The sequence below is a fragment of the Ornithodoros turicata genome, chromosome 3 (genome assembly GCF_037126465.1).
Source record: "Ornithodoros turicata isolate Travis chromosome 3, ASM3712646v1, whole genome shotgun sequence".
NCBI lineage: Eukaryota > Metazoa > Arthropoda > Arachnida > Ixodida > Argasidae > Ornithodoros > Ornithodoros turicata.
The window spans coordinates 62,889,945-62,913,074 of record NC_088203.1 but is presented as its reverse complement, the minus strand read 5'-3'; the positions used below and the strand labels follow the sequence as shown (position 1 = coordinate 62,913,074).

Sequence of the window (23,130 nt, the reverse complement as noted above, 5' to 3'; positions counted from 1 at the left end):
CCTGCCGGCACACTGCCTTTGCAGCGTGAATCGATCTGAAACCGTACTGAAGCATGTCGAAAATAAGCCGCCAGCCTTACTCTGTCCGAGCTCACAGCAGTGTACTAGTTTATCCACAACACAAAGGCAATGTGTCACGACACAACTGCACTACCAATAAGAAGAACCACATTTACTTTTCAAACCACGACCAATCGAACAGGCACCGTTCTGCGTACGCTCCTTCTCCACTTCTCATGTTTCTGACTTGTTTCATTTGTACTGCTCACGTGTAACGGGAAATCTTGGGCGCTTATTTGATCACATATTCGTCCTGTAGAGCTACATAACTGGCCTACTCCATTCCTGTTTCATTCGTCCGCGTGCACTCTTAAAAATGAACTTCACCGCATAGCACGCTCCTAGCCAACCACCATCTCGAATGATATCGTTATCTGCCCTGATTTGTTGAAAACGGGAGGCGTACGCCTTTGTGTGACACTTATGCTGTTCATAATTGTCACAAAAAAGGCGTACGCCTCCCGTTTTCAACAAATCAGGGCAGATAACGATATCATTCAAGATGGTGGTTGGCTAGGAGCGTGCTATGCGGTGAAGCTCATTTCTAAGAGTGATGGCACCTCGTCTCTGAAGAGTAGACGCCGCATCACCGCTGGGGCGCTAGCCGCGGCGCCCGCAAGGACAACTGCGCTTCAACGCGTTAAAAAGACACTGAAAGTATACTTACCATACGTCGTCGTCTGACTGCTAGGTGAACATTTCTGAAATCCATGATATAGGCGCGTGATGATGATACCAATGTGCCTTCGTTCGGGGATAGAGAGGAACTCTTATGCTGACTTCTTTTATGTCCGAACCGTTTTGTTGCGAACCGGTTACCGCTATTATTTTTTACGGTTCTGCTCCGGTTCGGGTTCAGCAGTGTCATGAAAATTTCGGTTCGGGTTCGGTTCAGGCAAAAATAGCGGTTCGGGTACGGTTTTCGGTTCGGGTTCGGGTTCGGTTCGGTTCGACACCCTGCTCCTAGCACCTTCTACACTCTTACTGTGATGTGACCACGGAATGAGTCCAGCACAAACGAATTGTGTGGTTGGAACAGGGCCCCAGGTCAAAGGCATCAAACAAGGCGGAACCACTCCATGACCATTCGTTGGAGCTCACGATCCTGTCCCTTGGAAACTGCTCTTTTGGCAGGGTCTTTCACTTAAATATGATGTACGGACTCAGTTTCGTGCCGTCTGCAAGGCACAAAAACATTACAGTGAAGTGAAACTTCTCGTTGGCCAGAAAAAGCACACTCAACTCCTGGGTGCCTTTTGGTGACACAGTTGTGATATGTAAAAAAAATACCGGTGTCTGGTCCGCAATACCGATTTGGCCAATCATGTAATGGCACTGGTCTCTAAGCTTCAAGTAAAGTGGGATGCTTGTACCTTTTCTTCATACTTTTGTGGAAGCCTCTGGCATATTGTTGTTCATCTCCAAAGGGCCAGTTCACTCCGTCTCATGAAATCTGTTACCCAGTGGCCACTTGACTTATGCGCTCTGGTTATCCCTTCTTCTGTTGCAAGCTGCCTGGCCTCTTCTTGCAGCATGTAGCACATGACCAACAGTTTCTTGTCACACATTCCTACCACAATTGCTTTGAGTTTTGCATCAAGCTCGCTGTCTTCGGTTCTTTTAACCTGTGGCGTATGCCATAGCAGTTGAAGATGTAGTAGTTGTTGGCTTCAGCGAACAATATCGCACGTAACTTGAACGATGCCGGAAAGGAGCATCGTATACCTTACCAAGATCCAAGGTTCACTTTCACAGCTTTACGCTTTACTACAGTCGCGTTTGCAGCCACGTAGGCATGTCTTGTGCACTTGGCTCTCTGATAATCTACCTCTCCAGTTCTTCCTCTTCCACGTAGTTGCGCTGCTCCCTATTTTAAATCTGCCCCTCAACTTTGAAATTGTTAGTTTGGGGAAAAGAAATCGACTTATATTTCGGTAAATATGGTACTTTAGTTGGCGGACGTAGACAATCCTGTGCACTCTGAGCCAACGTTGAATGCCACTTAGCTGTGGGTGCAGAACTTACTCGATTTTTTGTTCTATCAGCATTTTTCGTGCAAAATAAGGGCATGCAAATTATGCAATCACATAGATTAGCAAAGTAAATACAACAACAACAACAACAACGACTTTATTTCGAGATGATGGATGGGGAGTTTCATCGCCAGGGGCAATACTCTACCCCATGGGGTGTGCCCTCGTCAAGCAGCAGTCTTGCTGCTTTTAGGCCATCCCTTGTACATAGCCAGTGTAATTTACATTCGCATATCTTGAATAAATTCAATTCAATTCAATTCAATTGCTGGTGGTGATGTGGGGAATGAAATAATGAGCCCCTTCACAATATGGATCGAAGTCCTATGGTATCCAGAAAGGTGAAGAGAGCTTTGAGGGCAGAGCATTGGTGTGCTGGATGTGGCGAGGGATCAAGCAATTTTGTGAGAGAGGGGGGGCAGGAGTCCAGCTCATTGAGGGATCTGGAGGGTACGGTTCGGGAAGGTTGATAGTGTGGGCAATAGAGAAGAATGTGCTCTAGATCTTCTACAGCACCGCAGTGACTGCATTGGGGAGAGTCAACTTGTCTCAAGCGGTAACGCCACTGCGCTGTAAAAGCCACATCGAGGCGCATTCGATGAACTAATGCAGCATCTTGACGAGAGGTACATGTCGAGGCATGCGGAAAGCGAGCACTGAATCAACTCTGCTCAGCATGGCTGAGGGGAGAATGTCAGCGGTCCTTTGGCAGGAAGTAAGAGGAGTCAGGAGGCGTCGAAGGACGGAACGGCGATCTCCTCTCAGCAGCGCAATATGCGTCATTCTCCGAGACGAGAGAGCTGCTTCTGCGGCGCTGTCGGCCTGTTCGTTCGCCACCGCAATGGGCTGGAACCCACTGGAGAACCAGCCTGTGGCCTGCTTCGTGGACAAGGTTGTAAGCCATTTACACATCCAACAGCAACGGTGCGGATGAGCCTCGGATGCCAGAATTTTCAATTGCTTGCAGCGCAGCTGTAGAGTCAGTGAACACGACCCATTCCTGCAGGGTAAAATCAACGATGTGCTGCAGAAAGAAAAGCATGGCATAGAGTTCCGCATCTGTGGATGAGGTTTGATGCGAAAGGAGATGTCCTTCCACTACGCCTTCTGACGGGATGACGAATGCCGAGGCGGACTTGCCATTTCGAGATGCGCCATCGGTGTATGCAGGTTTTTTATTTTATTTTTTCCTTATTGCTTCCTTTCGACATCAGATAATTAAAAGCCCTCATCAACTGATCGGTGCATAGTCTTTTTTAGCCGCCCCACATCAGGGACTATATTTTAGGAAAACTTATCGAGCAACCCCACACATCAGGGTAGTATCCCTAAAAAAGTATGCAATTATAGAAACATTTTGTCCACTGCAGAAGTACCTTCATAGGCAGTATGAGAGATTATGGAGGTGAAACTGCACGCCTCCACACTCTCCTATGACCAGATAAAGTCCCTCAAACTGCACAGAGAAGCATGTTCGCGGAACAAGACACTGTCATATTGCAGTCTGTCATACTGGGCCTGACCAACATTGGCCTGGATCACATATTTGGGGCAAGCCAAGCCAAGGGAGTTTTGGCTGCATGACGGAGGTGAGGAGTTGCTCGCGGTACCCAGGAAAGCAGCCAGCGAAACACAGTTTGAGAACCTATGCACTACATATAAAAAATAGAGAGATAGGCACGAAGCTAGGTCGCTATATTTAGGGCTGGGACCTACTCTTGTTTATATTTCTCAGCACTGTACCTGTTTCTGTATCACAAGCCACCATACCGCTAAAGCTCCTACACTGCACATTGAACCAAAAACAACACTTACAGCTGTCTGTGGTCAAGTCAGTGGCCATACTCTGTTCAAGTTTCAGGGTGAAGTACCCTAGACCAGTCCTGTTGACAGTGTCATCCCTCACTACGATGTAGTGTGAGTGGTCAGGGTTCAGCTCGAACTTGTTCTCCTCCGGTCGATTACCTTCGTTCTCAAGCTGGACAACGGATTGCTGAAAGGTTGCCACAATGATGAAATCATTAGGGATGAAAAAGTGATGTTATCTAAGACGCACAAGCCACAACATAAAGGGAAGTTATTTTTGCAGAGGGGATTCAAAACGTTATAGTGTAGCATTGCCACACAGACCACGAAAATTACAAGTATGTGGTAAAACATTTTCATACCCGTCCATCCAGACAGTGTGCATACATGAGTGTGTCCTCTCGAACGATGCCAACAAGCGTCAACGGAGGCACGCGGGCCCTGTTGCGACTTGGGTGCTTGTGACAGCGCAGGGCCCTTCGGCGAAGAAGCTCCAGACGAACAGCATCTCCTATTTCTTTGCTCATCCCCAAGTTTAAACCATTGGTCACTATCCACATATCAGTCGTATTTGCTGCCTGTAAACACCAGATAAAATATATATATATATATATATATTTTTTTTTCATGCAGAACACACTCATGCTAAACCGCACGTTAAATCACTGTGCTTCCACCTCTCAAACTGGCCGCTCATCTATACTCATCCAACGCAAGAACAGATCAATTAATGATCTGCACCTGCATTGCGCAATGCTGTAATGAACTTAAGTGTGGTATACATGCAAAGTTACAATAATTTTAATGTTTGAGCACTGCTGTTTGCAGAATAGAACATGTGGCTCTGTTTCTCTGTGCAAGAGATTTTTCAAATATAAACAGAAATCGCATAACAGTGTCAGGGAAACATACCATTGGCAGACATTTCATTATGTTATTAAATAGTAGACTACGGAAAGATATCTTAAAGTACCTTTTTGTTGAGTTTGAGAAGACTGAGACTCCGTTGACCACGATGAACTCGAACTTTATTGCTTTCTGGACTACATATGTCTGTTCTGCAAGAGGGGATACGCCCGACTCGCGCATCGGCGTGAACACATCGCGTGATCCCAGAAACCAGAGAACATGTGCTTCCCCGCGATACATGATCTTCTCGCGCCAAAGCGGTGCCGTCACACCTGGCTGAATCATACACCACGCAACAATACACAAGACCCCTTCCCCCTAGCTGACAAAATCGTCCAAATATCGCAGACGTGTGATCATTCGGCGTGGTCGTGTAGAGATAGGACCACTAAGTTGCGGTGAAGACGCACTGGCTTCTGGAACAGCTGGGGAACTAGCTGGTGCTTGATCCATCGGAATAGATGTAGGTGTTACAAGTCCTTGTGGGACACAGTCGGCTGTAGAAACATCAGTCGGGTTCTCAACTGACTCTGGCAGTTCGTTGCTTGGTGTGGCGCGACCTCTCATTTGGTTTAGATGGCATTGCACAACCCTGCCATCCTGAGTGACACATCTGTATGACACAGGTCCCGTAGGCTTCTCAATTGTTGCAGGAATCCATGGCTGTCCATGGCCGTAGTTTTGCTCATACACCGGGTCAGTCTTTAAAGGTCCTGACGGCTGGTCTGGGAGCCTGCTTTTCCTCTACCTCCTGGCGTTTACTTATTCCGTCTGGATGCAATCTGTCCAGACAAGTCTTCAACTTGTGTCGCATAAGGAGGTCGGCTGGACTAAAACCTGTTGATGAGTTTGGAGTGGTATGCTGATGCAAGAGGAAACGAGCAAGTCGTTGCTGCCAGCTGTACAATACGTTTCATCGAGTCCTTCATTGTTTGCACCATTCGTTCTGCCTGTCCATTGCTTGCAGCGTGATAGGGGGCCACGAGAATTTTCCTTATAGCGTTTCTCCGAAGGAATGTTTGGAAGTGAGCAGATGTGAACTGAGGTCTGTTGTCGCTGACCACAACATCTGGAATGCCGTGCGTAGCGAAGATCTCCCGCAGTACGTTGACAGTAGCTTCGGCAGATGTAGATGGCATGAGCTTTACCTCTAGCCACTTTGAGTAGGCGTCAACTACTAGGAGGAATGATTGTCCATGGAACGGACCAGCAAAGTCCACGTGAAGACGAGACCATGGAGAGTGTGGAACCTCCCAAGGATGTATCGACGCACATGGTGGTGCATGCCTCGTGGATTGGCATTCGGTGCAACTCTTTACAGACTGTTCGATGTCCTCATCGATCTTCAGCCACCATACGTACGACCGTGCAAGGGCTTTCATGTGTCCAATCCCTGGATGACCCAGATGGAGCTCGTCTAACACTCGCTGTTGACCCTCTTTGGGAATTATTACTCTGTTTCCCCACAAGAGGCAGTTCTTATGAGCAGATAACTCATAGAGTTTCGACCAGAATGTCTTGAACTCATCTGGACATTTGTCATCTCGCCAACCCAGCTTCCACACCCAGTTGAGAACTCGGAAAAGTTGAGGATCGTGTATAGTCATGCTTGCAATGTCCTTCGCGTGAAGCGATGGACTGGCCAGCTCTTCAGTGAACAGCACTTCAGGCAGACATGGTATAGCTTCGTCTTTGACGAGAAGTGGCAAGCGGCTTAGAGCATCTGCATTAGCGATTTTCTTCCCAGGCCGATGAACAAGCTCAAACTCGTAAGCGTTTAGCATCTGAGACAAACGAAGCATTCTCGGTGAGATTATCATCGGAATGGGCTTTGACCTTGTGAATATTCCCAGAAGTGGTTGGTGGTCAGTCACAATTGTAAACGCACATCCATAGATAAAATGATGAAACTTCTTTACTCCGGCGATAATGGAGAGAGCTTCACGGTCGATTTGTGCGTAGTTACACTCTGTAGTTGTCAACGTGCGTGAAGAGAATGCAACTGGAGCTTCGCGCCCATCTGGCTGTTGCTGACTTAGTACAGCCCCTACACCATAAGGTGATGCATCACACGTGAGGAATGTAGGATGTTTCTCATCGAATGGTACAAGAATGCTATCTGATGAGAGAAGTTCTTTTGCTCGCTGGAAAGCCTCGTCATGGATGGTAGTCCAATTCCACTCTGCGTCCTTGTCGAGAAGACGATGCAACGGCTCAGCAATGGTAGCCTTGTCCTTCAGAAAGGAATTGTAGAAGTTCAGCAGACCAAGAAAAGCTTGAAGCTTTTGCTTGCTGTTCGGGCGCGGTGCATCATGGATCGCTGCAACCTTGGAATCTGCAGGGTGAATGCCGTTAGTGTCGACACGATACCCCAGGAATTCTACGGAGGACACACCAAACAAGCATTTGTCCTTTCTGGCTCGCAGGCCAGCACGGGCAAGTCGACGTAACACTTCGCGCAATTGTGTTGCAAGTTCGTCCTGGTTAGCAGCTTGAATCAAGATGTCGTCAAAATATGGCACTACTCCCTGTAGTCCCACAAGAAGTTTATCAATTAAGTGCTGGAAAAGTCCTGGAGCTACATTCACACCGTACTGGAGGCGTTTCACTTGGAAAGCACCCCGATGTGTGATGATGGTTTGTGCTTCTGCAACAGCATCGTCTACACGGAGCTGAAGATAGGCCTGTGCGAGGTCTATTTTTGCGTAGCAGCCACCACCAGACAAGCTTGAAAGAAGATAGTTGACTGCAGGAATGGGGTATGGATGAGCACGCATAGCGGTGTTGATAGTAACCTTGTAGTCGCCACACAGGCTTACTTCTCCTGACGGTTTGATGACAGGAACAACAGGAGTAGCCCATTTTGGATTTGAAATTGATTCAATAACATTATCAGCGATAAGACGATCGAGTGCAGCATCAATTTTTCGGACTTAATGCCAGGGGAACATTCCTTGCCTTCAGTCGAATGGGTGGAACAGAAGGATCTAGTGGAAGTGAAACAACAGGTCCTGTGGAATTTCCAAGGCCTTCCTGAAATACTTCTGTGAAGTCGTTGAGTACTTGCTCTAGGGGGTTGGCATCCATGTGGTGAACACCCGTCAACTTGATACCCAATGGTGCGAACCATTCGTATCCCAGTGGACTCACTGATTCTCCGTCAGCGATAAGAAGCCGCAGCAGACCTCTGAAGGATCCATACTCAACATCAACGAAGCATGTGCCACGCAGCGGAATTAGCTGCTTTTGGAAGTCGCGTAGTGAAATGGAGAGTGGATGAATAGTTGGGCCCTTCTCTGGCCATAGGCGCTTGTATGTAGCTTCAGAAATAATAGAATAATCGGATCCTGAGTCGACTTCCATCTTTCATTCAGACCCATCTATTCTCACTTTGGTGTGCTGCTTCCGGAGAGTGGATGTTCCTATTTCGTCCACATTGTTCATCTGATAGACACTTGCAGTATCTGAGACATGTTCTTCTGGCTGTTCAACTGCATGCATTGTTGGCAAAGATTTTTGACCCTGTCGCTGTTGCTGCCGGGCAGGTGCTTGTACTTTCTGGTCACGAGAGTTCTTTGCACGACACACGCGTTCGATGTGCCCTTTTTTGTGACAGTGACGGCAAAGTGCTTCACGGAACGGGCACCGGTCACGGTCATGTGACGCTCCACATCCGTGGCACGAAGTCTTTGGGGGGTCCCTGGAATGTCGGGACTCCGCTGTAGATCCCTTGTGGTTACGATCCCGGTGATCATTATTGATGTGATGGGCTGCGGAAGCTAACCCCTGATTTTGTATTTCCTTCGCTTGGTCGTCCGCTGCTTTGGCAGCGAGGGCTTTTGCCTTAGCGCTCTCGAAGGTTAAATCCGTTTCGGCAAGCAGACGCCGTTGTAACCCGTCATCACCAATGCCGCACACAAGCTGATCACGTAGTCTTTCACTGTGGAGCCGAAGTTGCAGTCCTCTGCTAGCCGGCGTAACTCAGTCACGTAAGTAGTGATCCTTTCGTCGGAACTTTGCACGCGTTTGTGGAACTGGAAGTGGCTGTATATTACCGATGGCTTCGGAGTGAAATGACTTTTCAGCAGTGCGATCAGTGCATCGTAGGACTTTTCGGATGGAGACGCTGGTGAAACGAGGGATCCAACGATTCCAAGTGTCTTGATACCACAAACGGCCAGCAGCGTAGCACGCTTTTTTGCAGCATCCGTGATAGCATTAGCTTCGCAATAGAAGCACAGTTGATCCGCGTAGACATCCCATGAAGAAGGATTCGAAACATCGAACTCACTGACTGTTCCGATAGCTGCCATCTGGAGTCTCATGAACTTGCGAATCGGTCGAAGTCAATCTTCCCAGGAGAAGGCTCAGTAGATCCAATCCTCGTCGCCAATGTTGAGTATGGGAAGATTGAGACTCCGTTGATCACGATGAACTCGAACTTTATTGCTTTCTGGACAACATATGTCTGTTGTGCAAGAAGGGATACGCCCGACTGGCGCATCAGCGTGAACGCATCGCGTGATCCCAGAACCCAGAGAACACGTGCTTCCCCGCGAGACATGATCTTCTCGCGCCAAAGCGGCGCCGTCGCACCTGGCTGAATCATACACCACGTAACAATACACAACACTTTTCATTGCGTGTAGAACATTCCCCTTGTTTTCAAACTCGTAAGTAGAGTCTCGTAATGATAGCACTTTTGTTTCTTGAGGAAACACGTAGAAGATAGTTTTCAGTTACATATTGACTGAGCATGAGATACATAGCACCAAAATTTTTGTCCACCACATTAAACACTTTACACGTCACTTCCCCTTCTATGACTTATGTATATGCAACAAAAAATGGGAAAACATGCATTATGCATACAGTGGACTCCTCTTAAACGGAACTCCAAGGGAATGGAAATATTGTTCCATTTATCAGAAGTTTCATTTAAGAAAAGTACACAGATTTCATGAAATGAAACTTTATTTGAAGATAATCAATTTCCACTACTGGGGGTAGCAAGAGAAAAAAATAGAAGAGTCAATGACTGTCCTCTTTGCATTTTATTTTATTTTATTTTTTTACAAAATACTTATTATAGAAGACGCCGTAGCGAAAACCCTACAATATTTTTTGTTTTTCGCTGCGGCGTCTTCTGCAACGAATAAAATGAGCTCCTGACAAAGAACGAGGAGCGCAGGTGACCTACAGAGCATGTGCAAGGCTCTGTTCTGCACACCTTCAAAAAATCCTCTCCCCGTGCAAAGAGCCCATCGGCGAACGAGGAGACGTCGTGACATATCATGGGCTCCGGCACGTGACCAGTGACGTCCAATGCCACAACTCAAGCATATATAAGCGGCGCGTGAGCTGAGAAGAAAAAACAAAGAAAAATAAGGCACAGAGCAGTTTCTACGTCACGCGAGGCTCGTGCCTCTCGTCCGTGACTGCTTTCTCCGACTGTCTTTTGTAAATTTTATTGCGCAGTGACAATACACCGCAGAGCAAAAATATTTTGCATGGTGACTCCTGGTGGACAGCTTTACAGATGAGACAGGCTTTCGAGCCATGTTAAATGTCACTTCCATGCGCCTTTAAGGGAACATGAGTTGCCCAACAGAGCTAATAGCATAAACGCAGGCAAGCTGGTGGACAAACTGCATGATGATAAACCTGAGCGATGGGCAAACTTACATATAGGACAACCACAATGCTGTAATGGTGTCGAATGCATCAATGTCGCACGTTGGTGCGACATTGGCGAGGCATCCGCCGATAAATCGACATAAAATAAATGATTAAATCTAGTTCTGCTGAACACAAGAATTTCACTGATTCCAAGAAAGGTGCACATTCAACATCACCACAAGTCGAAACATAAACACCACCTATACAAGAAGTGTATAATTCAAACCTAAGAACGATATCCTCATATTCATAACAAACCTTTCTACCAATATAGGTAGCATTAATAATACAATAAATTTACATTGAACCCTATCAATTTAGTCAGGCCTTGTCCGTCAAATTGTTCCGAACTAATTCCAGCAAGTTTCAAAATTCCAACTTGCTACGTATAAAGTTAAGTTAAAGTTAAAGTATAACTCGCATATAAAGTTAAAGAAGACAGCCATTGAAACTCTCGTGTTAACCGGGTTATACTTCCCAGCGACTTTAACGATGAACTAACCACAGTACCTACGTAAAAGGCAAAAGAGAGAAGATTGTCTATTCATAATGCCAAGATCACAAACAAAAGACACGTGTTCCACTTCACCACCATAAACCCAGTGGAGATTAGTGAAGAGCCGCTTTTTACAAAGTGACATTATGTTCGTTTTTCTAGCATTGAAAGAGAGGCGACTGATGGAAAACCAATCGCAAACAGCACTTATACCCTTCTGAAGTAGTTCACAGTCATCAGGTGAAGAAATCCTTCAGAACAGTTTGAGGTCTTCAGCAAACTGCAGCACTTGTGAATGCAGAACAGAAGTTAAATCATTAACAAAAATAAAAATAAAAAACAAGAGGGGAGCAAAAAATTAGAACCTATGGCACTCCAAACAACAACAACACAACTTTATTGTGAGATGATGAATGGGGAGTTTCATCACCAGGGGCGATGCCTTACCCCATTGCTGGTGGTGATGCGGTGAACGAAAAAATGAGCCCCTTCACAATAAGGACCGGAGCCTGGTATCCAGAAAGATGAAGAGAGCTTTGAGGGTATGTGGGACTCCAGAAAGAAACATGTTGGCAGGAGAAACATGGTTTCCGAAGCTAAGAGTGTTCAATCGCTTCTCCAAGTAATTCTCAGCATTTGCAGTAAACCTCACAAACCCAATAGGAGGTTAGCTTCTGTTCTACACAAAAATGTATAACTCTGTCGAAAGCTTTTGTCATAAATATGCGATATCAACCTGACCACGATTGTACACAACGTGAGCACAGTAATTTATGAAGGAGCACATGATGCGTTCCACTGATCATCCCGACATAAAGCCGTGCTGTACGTAATTTATCTTGCGATGAAAATAATTACTATAAAGACTTTCTGCATAGCAATCTTAAAAACCTTTGCAAAACTGCACAGTAAAGACAGAGGTCAATAATTGTTTACATCTGTCCTATCCCCAGATTTAAAAACAGGAAAAGGAAGAAAGAATGCTTCCAACCACTCTGAAAGATTCCTTCATGCAAATATCATTGAATATATAAGCAACAATATACAAGAGTCGTTCAAGGCTGACCGAGAGTTTTACTCAAGAAAAATAAGTGAGTAAATGTAATTGAATAAAACTTTCAGAGGACAAACTGCAACACTTCTCAGGTCACCGGGACATGCAGCGGCAGCGGCTATCATGTCGGTGAGCAGTGTTTCTGTAGCCGTGGAACAGTGATGCATACTCAAATTCATGTGAAGGAGAAGACTATCCTTGCGTTTGCTGACCAAGAGCGAGGGAGGCTCCACCTCCTGGATGCGAGCCAATCGGAGTATGCGGTGCTCCGCCTTAGAGATGGCTCAGCGTTACCGTTGTTTTGAGTGTCACAAGGCTTCTGCAATGGCGCACCAATCTAACCAACTGATTCGCCATCCGTTAACCAGCAGCTGCCGCACTCCTTGCACTCACACACACAAAGGTCTCTTAAGTGCTTGACACGTACGGGGATAAAACTTTCTCAGTCCCAGCTTATGCGACGACCCACATAACGCACAATTGCGGAAAGATCGCATCCGGCGACTATCGATTACAGAGCTTCTAACATACTCTTTCCTCCATACCACTCAAATCTGGCTTTTCGGAACAAGGTTAGCTTCCTTTGGGGTATGTTAGCGTGTTAGCGCAGTGGTCAAAGTACGCGCGCACCAGAGAGAGAAGGGCACGATACCCGAGACGGCCGGGGAGAAGCGACAGAGGATTCCGTCGGAGGCGTTCGACACTACACCTTTGGCAATGTCAGACGTTTGTCTTACGTATTTAAGTTTCAGGTTTTTTTTTCTTCTTATTTCCGATTCCATTTTTATCCGACAGGTAGCTTCCATCTATGAGACAAAAACGAGGTAGCAGAAACCGAAAAAAAAAAGAGAAGAAATAATTGTAGCTGACCAGAAAATATTAACTCGTTACTGGAGACACCGTTGTTTATGCTTATCAAACAAACATTCGTTTTGAACGCTTTTTAGTAGAGTATTCGAGCACAAACGGCGCATTGCCGTGCAGGCGATTTCGCGGAGCTAGTACCGGAGGGAACGCGAGCGCCGCTCCGCGGCCAACAATTGCCTCGATAAATTGTGACGGCGTTTTCTAGCAGAGTTCAGTCTCCTTACTTCTCCGTGCGCGGAAACTAGAAGTGCTAGAACTAGAATAGACAGCGGCAGTGATACCGATGGCTGTCGGGCTGGTATGGGATTGACGTTTACGTCTGTGTGGCCAGACAAAACGCAGGCGTTCTAGATATAGAGGGGAAAACTGCATTTTCCGGGAGATTTGCTTCTCGATCGTACAATCGTACAAAACGGTCTGAATCCGGGAGTCTCCCCGGATGAATCAGGAGACTTAGCAGGTATGATGATAGTGTTCAACGTTCCCACTGAAAGGTCCGTCTTTCGAGCCAGTTCAAGACATGTTATCCGTTGGTCCTTGAGGATCAGGCGCTCCACAAGTTGGATGTTCTCAGGATCTCTGACACTGGGCTCTGAGCCACCCCGGCCGGGATCGTCCTGCACTGATGGACGGCCGTCTCGGAACCGTTTGCACCACTCAAACACTTTGCTGCGGCTAAGTGTATCATGGCCAAACTGAGCCTGAAGTCTTCTGTGAATTTCAGATGACTTTACGCCTTCATTCACGAGAAACTTCATGACAATTTGCTGTTCGATGTGCGCACTCACCTCGTTGTCGGCCATCTTGTCCAGCACGCGTCTTCTGTTTTGCACAAACTTTGGACCACCACGTGGTGAACGCGGAGGCCTGTCGTGTGTGAAAATGACGAAAAAGATGTAGCGCGTGCCGTTTGTACACTCAGGAGACAAAGTCCCGGTTTGACTTGAACACCCCTTGTATGTTCCTCGATCAACGGTTTTACTGTTCATTAACATGAATGTTAATTTAAAAAATCCTGTCTCCCAATTTAAACAAATGATGTGGGCAAATGATAGCACTTGATTGGCTATGATCCGTTTCCTCAGCTATTCACAACGGCACTCCTGTAATTTTCGGCGCACGGACCCTGCGTGACCAATTTTGCTGCCCACGCAACCAGTGACCATTTTTTCTGGAACCCAGCGAGGTGACAGCCTCCGAAAAACCGGCCTCTCGTGTGAGTGTAAAATGTCGGAATCGCTGGGGGCACACACACAGCACACATTCAGCGAGCCATAGAATGTCCATAAGCCCGGTTGTATGTAGAAAGTCTTCAAGTGCCCTCAGCGCCTTGTCGGATGACAGAGGACCTAACAGTTTCGTGATGTCGAAGGCTCGGGAGTCCACAAGAGAGGGGCTCGCCTGTAATACCCTTCGAGCATGAACGTATTTCCGACAACTGAGAAGGATGTGTTCTACATCCTCTACAAAGCCACACTCACTACAGTTCGGAGAGTCTCGCTTTCCCAGTTTGAAGAGAAGACATGCGCTGTACGGTACATTGAGCCGTAGCCTATGTAGGACAGTCGTCGTTTGTCACGTGAAGGAAGGTGGTACTCCAAAGCGTAACTCTGAATCGACCTTGATCGATTATATGAAATAACTTCTCCATGATCATTCCTTCAGTTGGCAATTGACTAGCGCTCAGATTCATCTCTGGAAATCTCCATTTTGTAATTCCATCTGCGTCTGTGTTGCCCTACAAGAATAGCGATTTGCCTAAAATACGCATAAACTTGGCTCACAAGGTGTCCCATTTTTCAGCTTTTTCCATGACCGAATTACACATTTTCAAGTTTGGATTGAATTAACTGAGACCTCAGCGTCCAACACGACGAAATCTGGAGGAAAAAAATTTACGCTTCAGGAGTTCTTTTACAAGCACATATTTTCTTTTTCCACATGAAATATAAGGAGGTCGAACTGCACTTTTTCCTACACGGGAACAGCAAACTGTTATGTTGTCAAGTGACCGTTATTACTATTTTTTTACTCTATGTCCTTTTATTATTTGTCGCATCGTTCTTCTTGGTGTCCAGGAAAAAAAGAAACAGTCTCTGTTGGAAATATCGCAACTCCCTCTGCAAGGCCCCGCCGTTCGACCGTTCCATATCTTCCTCAGCTGGTTTCGGGTGTGTCGACCCAAAGCCTTTATCCCCCTCCCCCCCTATCCACCTTTCTTTGTATGGTTTGGTAAACGGGGACGATCAGCCAAAACAAAAAGGAAGGTCCCTGTCACTGGGGATTCTCCACTGACATCATTTTTCGGGGCTGGTGTAATGTGAAAGAAAAATAAGTCAAAACAGGGGGGAAAGGAGTCTCTAAAATATATTACCGAAGTTTCCGGGTAATAATAAGCAGTCTATTTTGTGACGGAAATTTTGTAAAGTATTTTGCACCAACGCCTTGAAAATGAATTCAGATATCTGGTAATACTTACTTACCAGAAATATATATCCCAAAATGTCATTTTTGCATGAATAATAGAGGTATTATCAGGTACAGGAAAGGTGCAGGAACAGGACACAAGACATAGGGTTTACCCACACTGTTTTCAGCTGTCATCCAACGAAAGTGCAAGGATTGCAGGTATGGTGTACTGCAGTGACAGACTGTTTTTCATATTATAAAATGGTCTGACTATTGAGGTTATACCCGATGCCACCCCGTCCATCAACAATTAATTTGTGCGAATAACGATAATTTATTCTGAGACGATAGACAATGACGTGCGTTTATTGCTGTACCCTTTTTGCGGGCCTTGGAAATATTTGGTGTTAAAGCATTGCTCAGGAAATTTAAAATTTTCTTGCATTTGGGGGGCAAGGATTGGGTGCTATCTTTGAACCCACAATTCGGGGTGAAATGGGACGCTACTCACAGGTTTGGGCATCGTTGGTAATTTTGTCCAGCTAACATTGGCCTTTGTCCAGCTGGTTGCTTGCATTCAAAAGTGTAAAACTATGATATAAGTATTCTTCAGCCTCCCACACCGTACTATTTCTTTGATATGAAGTTTACATCAATGTGTATATACACATGCGACTAAACAGTGTGCACTCAAAAAGGGTACAGGATAAACACACGTTATTCTCCATCGTCTCACAATAAATTATCGTTATTCGCAGGAATTCATTGTTGATGGATAGGGTGGCATCGGCTGAATGGTCAGAGTCAGACCCTATGTACGTGTTGTTTTACAATATGAAATACACTCTGTCACTGCAGCACACCATAGCTGTAGTCCTTGCTTTTCGTTGGGTGACAGCTGAAAACAGTGTGGGTCAACATTATGTCTTGTGTACTGTTCCCGCACCTTCACTCGTGCACCAGCGGTTCCTTCCTCTCGTGTTACACACATCGAAGCGAAGCAGTGATTCCCAATCCTGCATGACTTCTGCGACTTGAGCATCCTTTACCCCGCTCCTACACTGGAAAACTTCGACACAATCCTGAAACAACGTGGTTCACACACCAATTACACAAACAAGCTGGACACGGAGCTAAACAGACAGCGGACCATGCAGCAGACGACGCTGCCGGCGATTTTCTCCAATGAGGTTTGAGCATGACGTCATACACAATGTCCAATCGGGTGGAGGTGCATTCCTCCCGGCAAACGCTTGTCATTTTGGGTGGCAAGTGGATTGGATGGGATTGAAATGGATACTTCTCGCAATCTGCAAAAGTAGTGGATTGTTGGTGCAAATTTGATGAGCGCCACCTAGGGAGCGTGAGGCACGTCGGGAATTGTCGTCTGCTTCTGTCGTTGTACCGCTGCCGGCAGAACCACCTGCCGGGACACATTCTGTTGTCGGTGTGATTTTTAAACAAACCTACATGAATAGTTGGAATATAAGAGGCAAGAATGTTTATATCCATGAAATCCAGCAATTAAATACAAGATTGTACAGCACAGCGCCGTTTTTGTTATAATTTCATTGTGATCGCCGTGTTCACTAGGCCTAACACCAGCGACAAAACGTATTGTTTTCAGTTAGGTATCGATGGATGAACATAAGTTGAAACTGATTTCCGAGAAACTTATATTAGGATGTACATTTGCAGCGTAAAATCAGGTTACTCTGACAATTTTTTGCCACGAAATCCCCGCTTACTACATTTGTCTTCGTCGCCATTTTGGGTGGCAGTATGGTGTCATGGCGACCCCTTTGGTAAAAAGCAAACCAACCAGAGGTCGAGCCTCTTTTTGTGACTCCTCCCAATGGCCAGACTCCCTTTTAATATACGGCTCTGCATAGGAGCTATTGTACTGTCGTCTGCTACGGTAGTCGTACATACGCTTCTGCGCGTTCAGAATTCAAATTTCCATCGTCCAATCGTGGTTCAGATCTCGCGTGCCGATGAGTAGCGCCCCTAGCGGATTGTGCGGACGGGCTCCTCATAGGGATTGCTGATTATGACATGGTCGTTATAATCTAGTAGGTCGTGCCTTAAACTCACGACCTCAATCGTGCACGATGGGGATTATTTCGGAGTGAGAGGCGAACGGCGTGATAAGGCACGGCGAGTGTGGCGCCATCTAGTGTCGGGAAAATCGTGAATAGGAGTTTTCTCCCAGTGCTGTGTATGCCAAAGGGAGTCTGGCCATTAGGAGGAACCTAAAAAAGAGGCTCGAACTGTCAATCAAACTTAGGCGTATTTCATTGGTTACCATTTTCCATGGGAGTTGCCATGAAAGCAAATTTTCTCAAAGATGGAGGATGGTTCTTGGAACGGCGAAGCGGAGATTTCGTGACCAAAAATTTTCACAGGCTACTTTAATTTCATACTGTGAGTATATATGCTCATGTACGCATCTGCAAAATCAGCTTCAACTTTCACTCCGCCATCATTATTTAGCTAACGTTAGGACTAGTTAAGACCGTGACACCAAGAAAACAGCAAGAAGTACGACCCTTATACGCAGGATTTCGCATTATATAATTGCATTTTTATTTATACATACATCTTTGCTTTGGTCTGTCACCAGTGATATCCGTTACAATCCGAACCAATAGAGTTTCTCCAAAATGGTGGCACCCAGTAAATATGGGTGAGGTATAAGTACTGGATGGATGTAATAATAAACAACTGTATTTCGACCTGTGATTGGCTAGATACCTCAAAAAGTGGGTGGAGCCTCAGGTATAGGCAGGTTCCATTAATGGCCAGACTCCCTTTGGCATACACGGCACTGTTTTCTCCTAGACTGGTATGCTCTCTTAAGGATTAAGAATTGTCTGATATGCATGAAGTTTGTTTTGAATGAAAGTGTGTACCAATTTCTAGGGAATAATGGTTTTAGATTCTTTATCTGCGGCGTTGGATATGTTGTATCGCAATAGCAATATTTTCTCTTATGATGGGAAAATTTTTAAGCCAGAGAGGATTTGCAAATTTCATGCAAATCAAACAATTCTTTGTACCGCAAAACAATTTCAAAAATGTGTTGGGATTCCCATAGACATGCATTGAGACGCCGGTGGCTGATGAACCACCTTAAGCAATCAAAAACCTGGAAGGCTGCCTGTGCTTCAAATGTTTATCGTCCATTGAACTTCTTTGTGGCCGCTGAATGTATCTCATCTTGCTAAAACTTCTTTCAGCATTGCAGCTACCAAGTGGGAGGCACATCAGTGACAATGCTGCAGGGGCTAGAGTTGGGTATCTGAGTGATGCGGACTTCCAATAGTCAAGCAGTGCAAAGTCCTCATTTGTAAGGGCATTCTCGCAAACATATTCACAAAACTCCTCTTTCAGCTGATCACTGCAATCCGTAACAAGACAGAAAAGCTCTATATAGTCATCAAAATCATGTGATATGCAATGTGTGGATAACTTATTCAGTACAGTAGCTTTTTCCCAGATTACCATTTGGGAAGGCATGTCTGTTGTGCCAGAGAGGTTCCTATTAACAGTATCTCTCCACTTGTTTAGTATCTGATCACAGAAGATGTGACAGGTCACTTTCACAGTTACCCTGACATCCTTTGGCAACATTGCCATGAGCATTAAGGCTTTGCTGGTGTTCCTAACATTTGTCTTAATGCTGGACAGCACTTCATGAAGCTTTAATTACGTTGACTAGGTCATGGCAGGAGCTGTCCGCTCTCAAGTTTCTGTTGAACCTCTGTGACTGGTTGCAGCACTTGGAGGTTGAGCACGCCTGTTGCATAATGCTCTTGTTTCTTACCCCACAGCTCGTTAGCTTGTCTACCTCGGCATTGACCCCACTGTGTGTTTCAACTAGCTCCGTCAGGCAATCCCACATTTCAAGTGTGACTTTAAGAATCTGTAAAAGCTGTGCCACCTTTGGGGCACAATTGCTGGTGGCTTCTTTATATCTGACAGTGTGACACCATTGGCAGAGCACAGTTCCTGATATTCCTGGTACAGCCTGTTGCTATGCTTAAAAAGTGCACCAAACTCAAAACAACCTGTTGAAGGCGCGCAATACATTATGACGCGCTTCCGATCATCACGTGAATCAAATGGGGGCACGTACCTTACGTGAACGATGTGCAGAGATTCTCCCGCATTGATATCCTTCACCATTCTTTGCATGTATTGGGCGGAATCGCTTGCGATCACTACAACGTCACTTCAAGCTTTACCAAACGATGTCAAAGCGTCGCGAAGTACGCCAGCCACAGTAAACGCGTTGCACTGTTTCACACGCGAAACGTCCACGAGGTGGGCAACCTTTTGTTGTCTCTCTGCACTGTGTAGACAGACAAGGGTATTTACGATAGGATACCCCAGGATGTCAGGAGACGCGTCGACAATGAAGCTCAGTTTCGCGTCTTTCACGTCATCGCGGATCCCATACGTGTGCTTGTCGAAAACTTCGATGAGCTGCTTAAGACGAAGTTGGTGCCCTCCAGGCATTGTTTTGGCAGCTGGGCAGTGCTTGCATACAAATTCTCCAAGGGGACCATCAGCCTGCTCGAGGCTTATTTCACTCTTGGCCAGTGCACTCACGAACTCATGAACGACACCTTCGACATACTTTCCTCTTTCATGTTGACGATAGCAAGCTTCAAACATTGTCTGCACACTTTTCGCCTTCTTTAGAATATCGTGTCTTGCCGATGTGAGGTGTTCCCTTATACAATCGTAGGGTTTCTTCGCCGGATCCGAACGCACCACCAAGTTACAGAAACGGCATGTAAGCACATTTTCGTTGTCTCCCTTCTTCAGTATTTCCAAATCGTTGTACTCCTTGACCCAGAGGCGCTCGCACGTGAAGGCAGGGTTTGCGAAGAACCCTCGTAACGACTGGTAGAAATCTGGTTAAACCCGACAGCCTGTCGGGTTATTTGGGGGGCAGGGCGTTCAATTCAGGTCAAATCCGGTTTAACCAAAAAACGTCCGGCTCTATAATCATAAGCTACATCTGCAAATATTACTAAAACATGTGGATATTGCACACTCAACACTGAATATGTTCTGCATATGGCTACAACTTTCTTTTCACAAATGCAATCACTCGCATGACCTGGACGAGAACGATGGATGACAGGTGAGGCCATAGTGAAGATCAAACCCGCATAGGAAGTCAAACTGAGACTTTCTCTAAGGTAAGTTTTCTCTATTTTGTTATTTTTAGAGTGGGTTGGTTGAAGCAAGAGTGTTTTGCATTAGGACAGTGCAAACTAAACATGCCCTATGACCTCCTTAGTTTTCGCAGACATGAGGGCTCATCACCAGAAGCATTTGTGGTTTTAGTTAAGAACAATCAAGCTAGAATTAGCTATTGTAGTACCAATTAAGCTAGAAATAGAATTAGATCAACACACTCTAGTAATGTAAAAAGGTACGTGAATGAATGGCATTTGGGTCATTCCACGCCAAACGTCCCTGAGGCGTCGCGCAACCCTCTCAGATCTTCATGAAAAAAAATTGTGTGGGCTCTTTATTACATATATAACATAGCCCATGAAGTTCAATTATTAACCATCTTGAGTTTACAGACCTCCACTAAGTTCTAAGTTCTCCACTAAGAAGTTCCACTAAATGCGGCAAACCATATTTTGAGTATAATTTTATTCTGATGCTTCCACGAATCTCAGAATCTATAAACTGCGAACTCAGTGCAAACAACTGGTTCATACAACCTAGGCACGCAAATTCACTTTTCTTATAATTACGATAGTTTTTCTGAGACACGAATATGGCATAAAACGTGATATTACCTTGGAGTGCTGTATGTTTGTGTTTAGCCCGAGTATCACGAAAAAAACACCCCACCTGGTAGCCATTACATGTGCCAAGCTACACATGAAAAACTGACAAATCAACTGTAGCGGTTTCAGAGTAAAAGAATAAAGAAAACGTCAATTTGGCCATAAATGCCTACATTCGCCCCAAAAATTCTCGCTGTGGAGCTCGAGGTAAAAATTTTCCAACAATGCAGATGGTTAGTACAACACTCCTTCTAAAACATATAACATATAAAAGTTTTACATTGCACACAGTGCACGTGCTCACGGTGCCCTTGCTGTGACCCTCGCGTTCGCTCAGGGGAAGGATAGTCACACTGCATTTTCTTCTATTTATATTAAACTTAAGAGCTCAAAATGTGATTGATGAGCAAGTTACAACATTACTAAAACTCTAATTAGACATGCCACAACACATTAGATGCAAATTTATCCTCGGAATGGCCCGTATCTCCTACGCATCACCCGAGTTGGATATTGGTTTAAATTTTTGAAATCCCCCTCTACCACCTATGGTTATTGCCTTTTGATATCTGTCGGGCAGCCTATCCAAAACCTTGTACAGTACGATACTTTCAGGCATATAATCCGTGGCTTATCTGTTAAAAAAAAGTTCTGTGGGTGTCCATTGCGACTAACCTAATGAAGAGGAGCCACTGGTGTGCTTATTAGAAATGACTTGTGCGGTGCAATCCTATGACCGTGGAAGGCGTGACACATATGGGAAGGCCACCTCGCGTTCTTGATTGCCTTGAGGCGAAAGGAAATTGATGTTTGAGCAGCGCAAACTGAAATATTGGTTTATTGTTTCATTAAGTGCAATAAGACAAATAGAAGAAAGCGAGCAGCGGCATGTTCCTCTATTTTTTATTTTTGTTCGCAGCATGATAAGAGTTTCTCTTTCTACCATCGAATATTTCCCTGCGTTGATAAAAAAAAAGTCTACACCCTTTGCTGGAGCGAAATCTGCATTTTCCTGTATTATATAAGAAAGGCTACTGAATGGTGTGTCGCTACTCTTTGCGCAGGAGGTCTACACATACAGTGCCATATAGCATAATCGGCTGAATGGTACCAGGGATACAAAACTCGCGAGTTCCTTTGCGGAATAAAGTGAGGTGCTGCATGCAGGGGTGTGATTGGACTTTGCAGTTTTAGAGCAGAAATCGGAGCAGCGGAAATGCGGGTTTGGAGCAGCAAAAACCAGTTTGGTAGCAGCTCAATAAACTGACAAAAGTGCAGTGAGGCAAATGTTTCATGAAACGTTTAATAATTAACACATTGTTAAAGTGGCGTACAACATTAGCAACTGTTTAAAACAATAAAGTTTAGTAATGAAGTACCTCGGAAGTGCCTCGGAGGCTATTTCTATTGCACTATGCCTTTCTGTTCCTTTCTAGATTTGCTAGGGCTTCTACAAGCTTGGTTCTGCTTTGTGATAGGAGGGTCTGCAACCTCTCTATGTCTCTAAAGGTTGCTGTTTTCATACTGTTTGAGATCCTCGGCATGACATGACATCCTTCTTGCATTTTCAATGTCATCCCTCAGTTTTCGCTCCCTATTTTTCTCATTCATACCAATTCATAGTAAAGAATTAGGATACTGAAAGCGAATTTTAAAGGAGCATGGAAGTGACCCCAAAAATATTTTTTTTGTTTTTCGCTGCGACGTCTTCTGCAACGAATAAAATGAGCTCCTGCGAAACAACGATGAGCGCAGGTAACCTACAGAGCATGCGCAAGCATCTGTTCCGCACACCTTTAAAACACCCTTGCCACATCCAAAGAGCACATCTGCGAAGCAGAAGACGTCGTGACGTATCACAGGCTCCGGCACGCAGCCAGTGATGTCCAACAGCACAGCTCAAGCATGTATAAGCGGCGCGTGAGCCAAGAAGAAAAAACAAAGAGAAAAGGCTCCGAGCAGTTTCTACGTCACACGGGCTCGTGTCTCTCGTCCGCG

General features: G+C 45.4%; 1 protein-coding gene and 1 pseudogene across 6 annotated transcripts in view; both read right to left on the bottom strand.

The window, feature by feature from the left end:
• The window catches only part of LOC135388537 (transient receptor potential cation channel subfamily M member 2-like), a 408,615-nt gene that overhangs the window by 213,974 nt on the left and 171,511 nt on the right, over window positions 1-23,130 (bottom strand). For all 6 annotated transcript variants that reach the window (XM_064618137.1, XM_064618138.1, XM_064618136.1 and 3 more), the window contains exons 4-5: window positions 4,262-4,477; window positions 3,909-4,086 (exon numbers count right to left, since the gene is read on the bottom strand). In XM_064618137.1, coding sequence (XP_064474207.1) covers window positions 3,909-4,086; window positions 4,262-4,477 — 394 coding nt within the window. The remainder of the gene's footprint in view (window positions 1-3,908; window positions 4,087-4,261; window positions 4,478-23,130) is intronic.
• Window positions 5,506-8,171, bottom strand: LOC135387684 (uncharacterized protein K02A2.6-like; annotated as a pseudogene).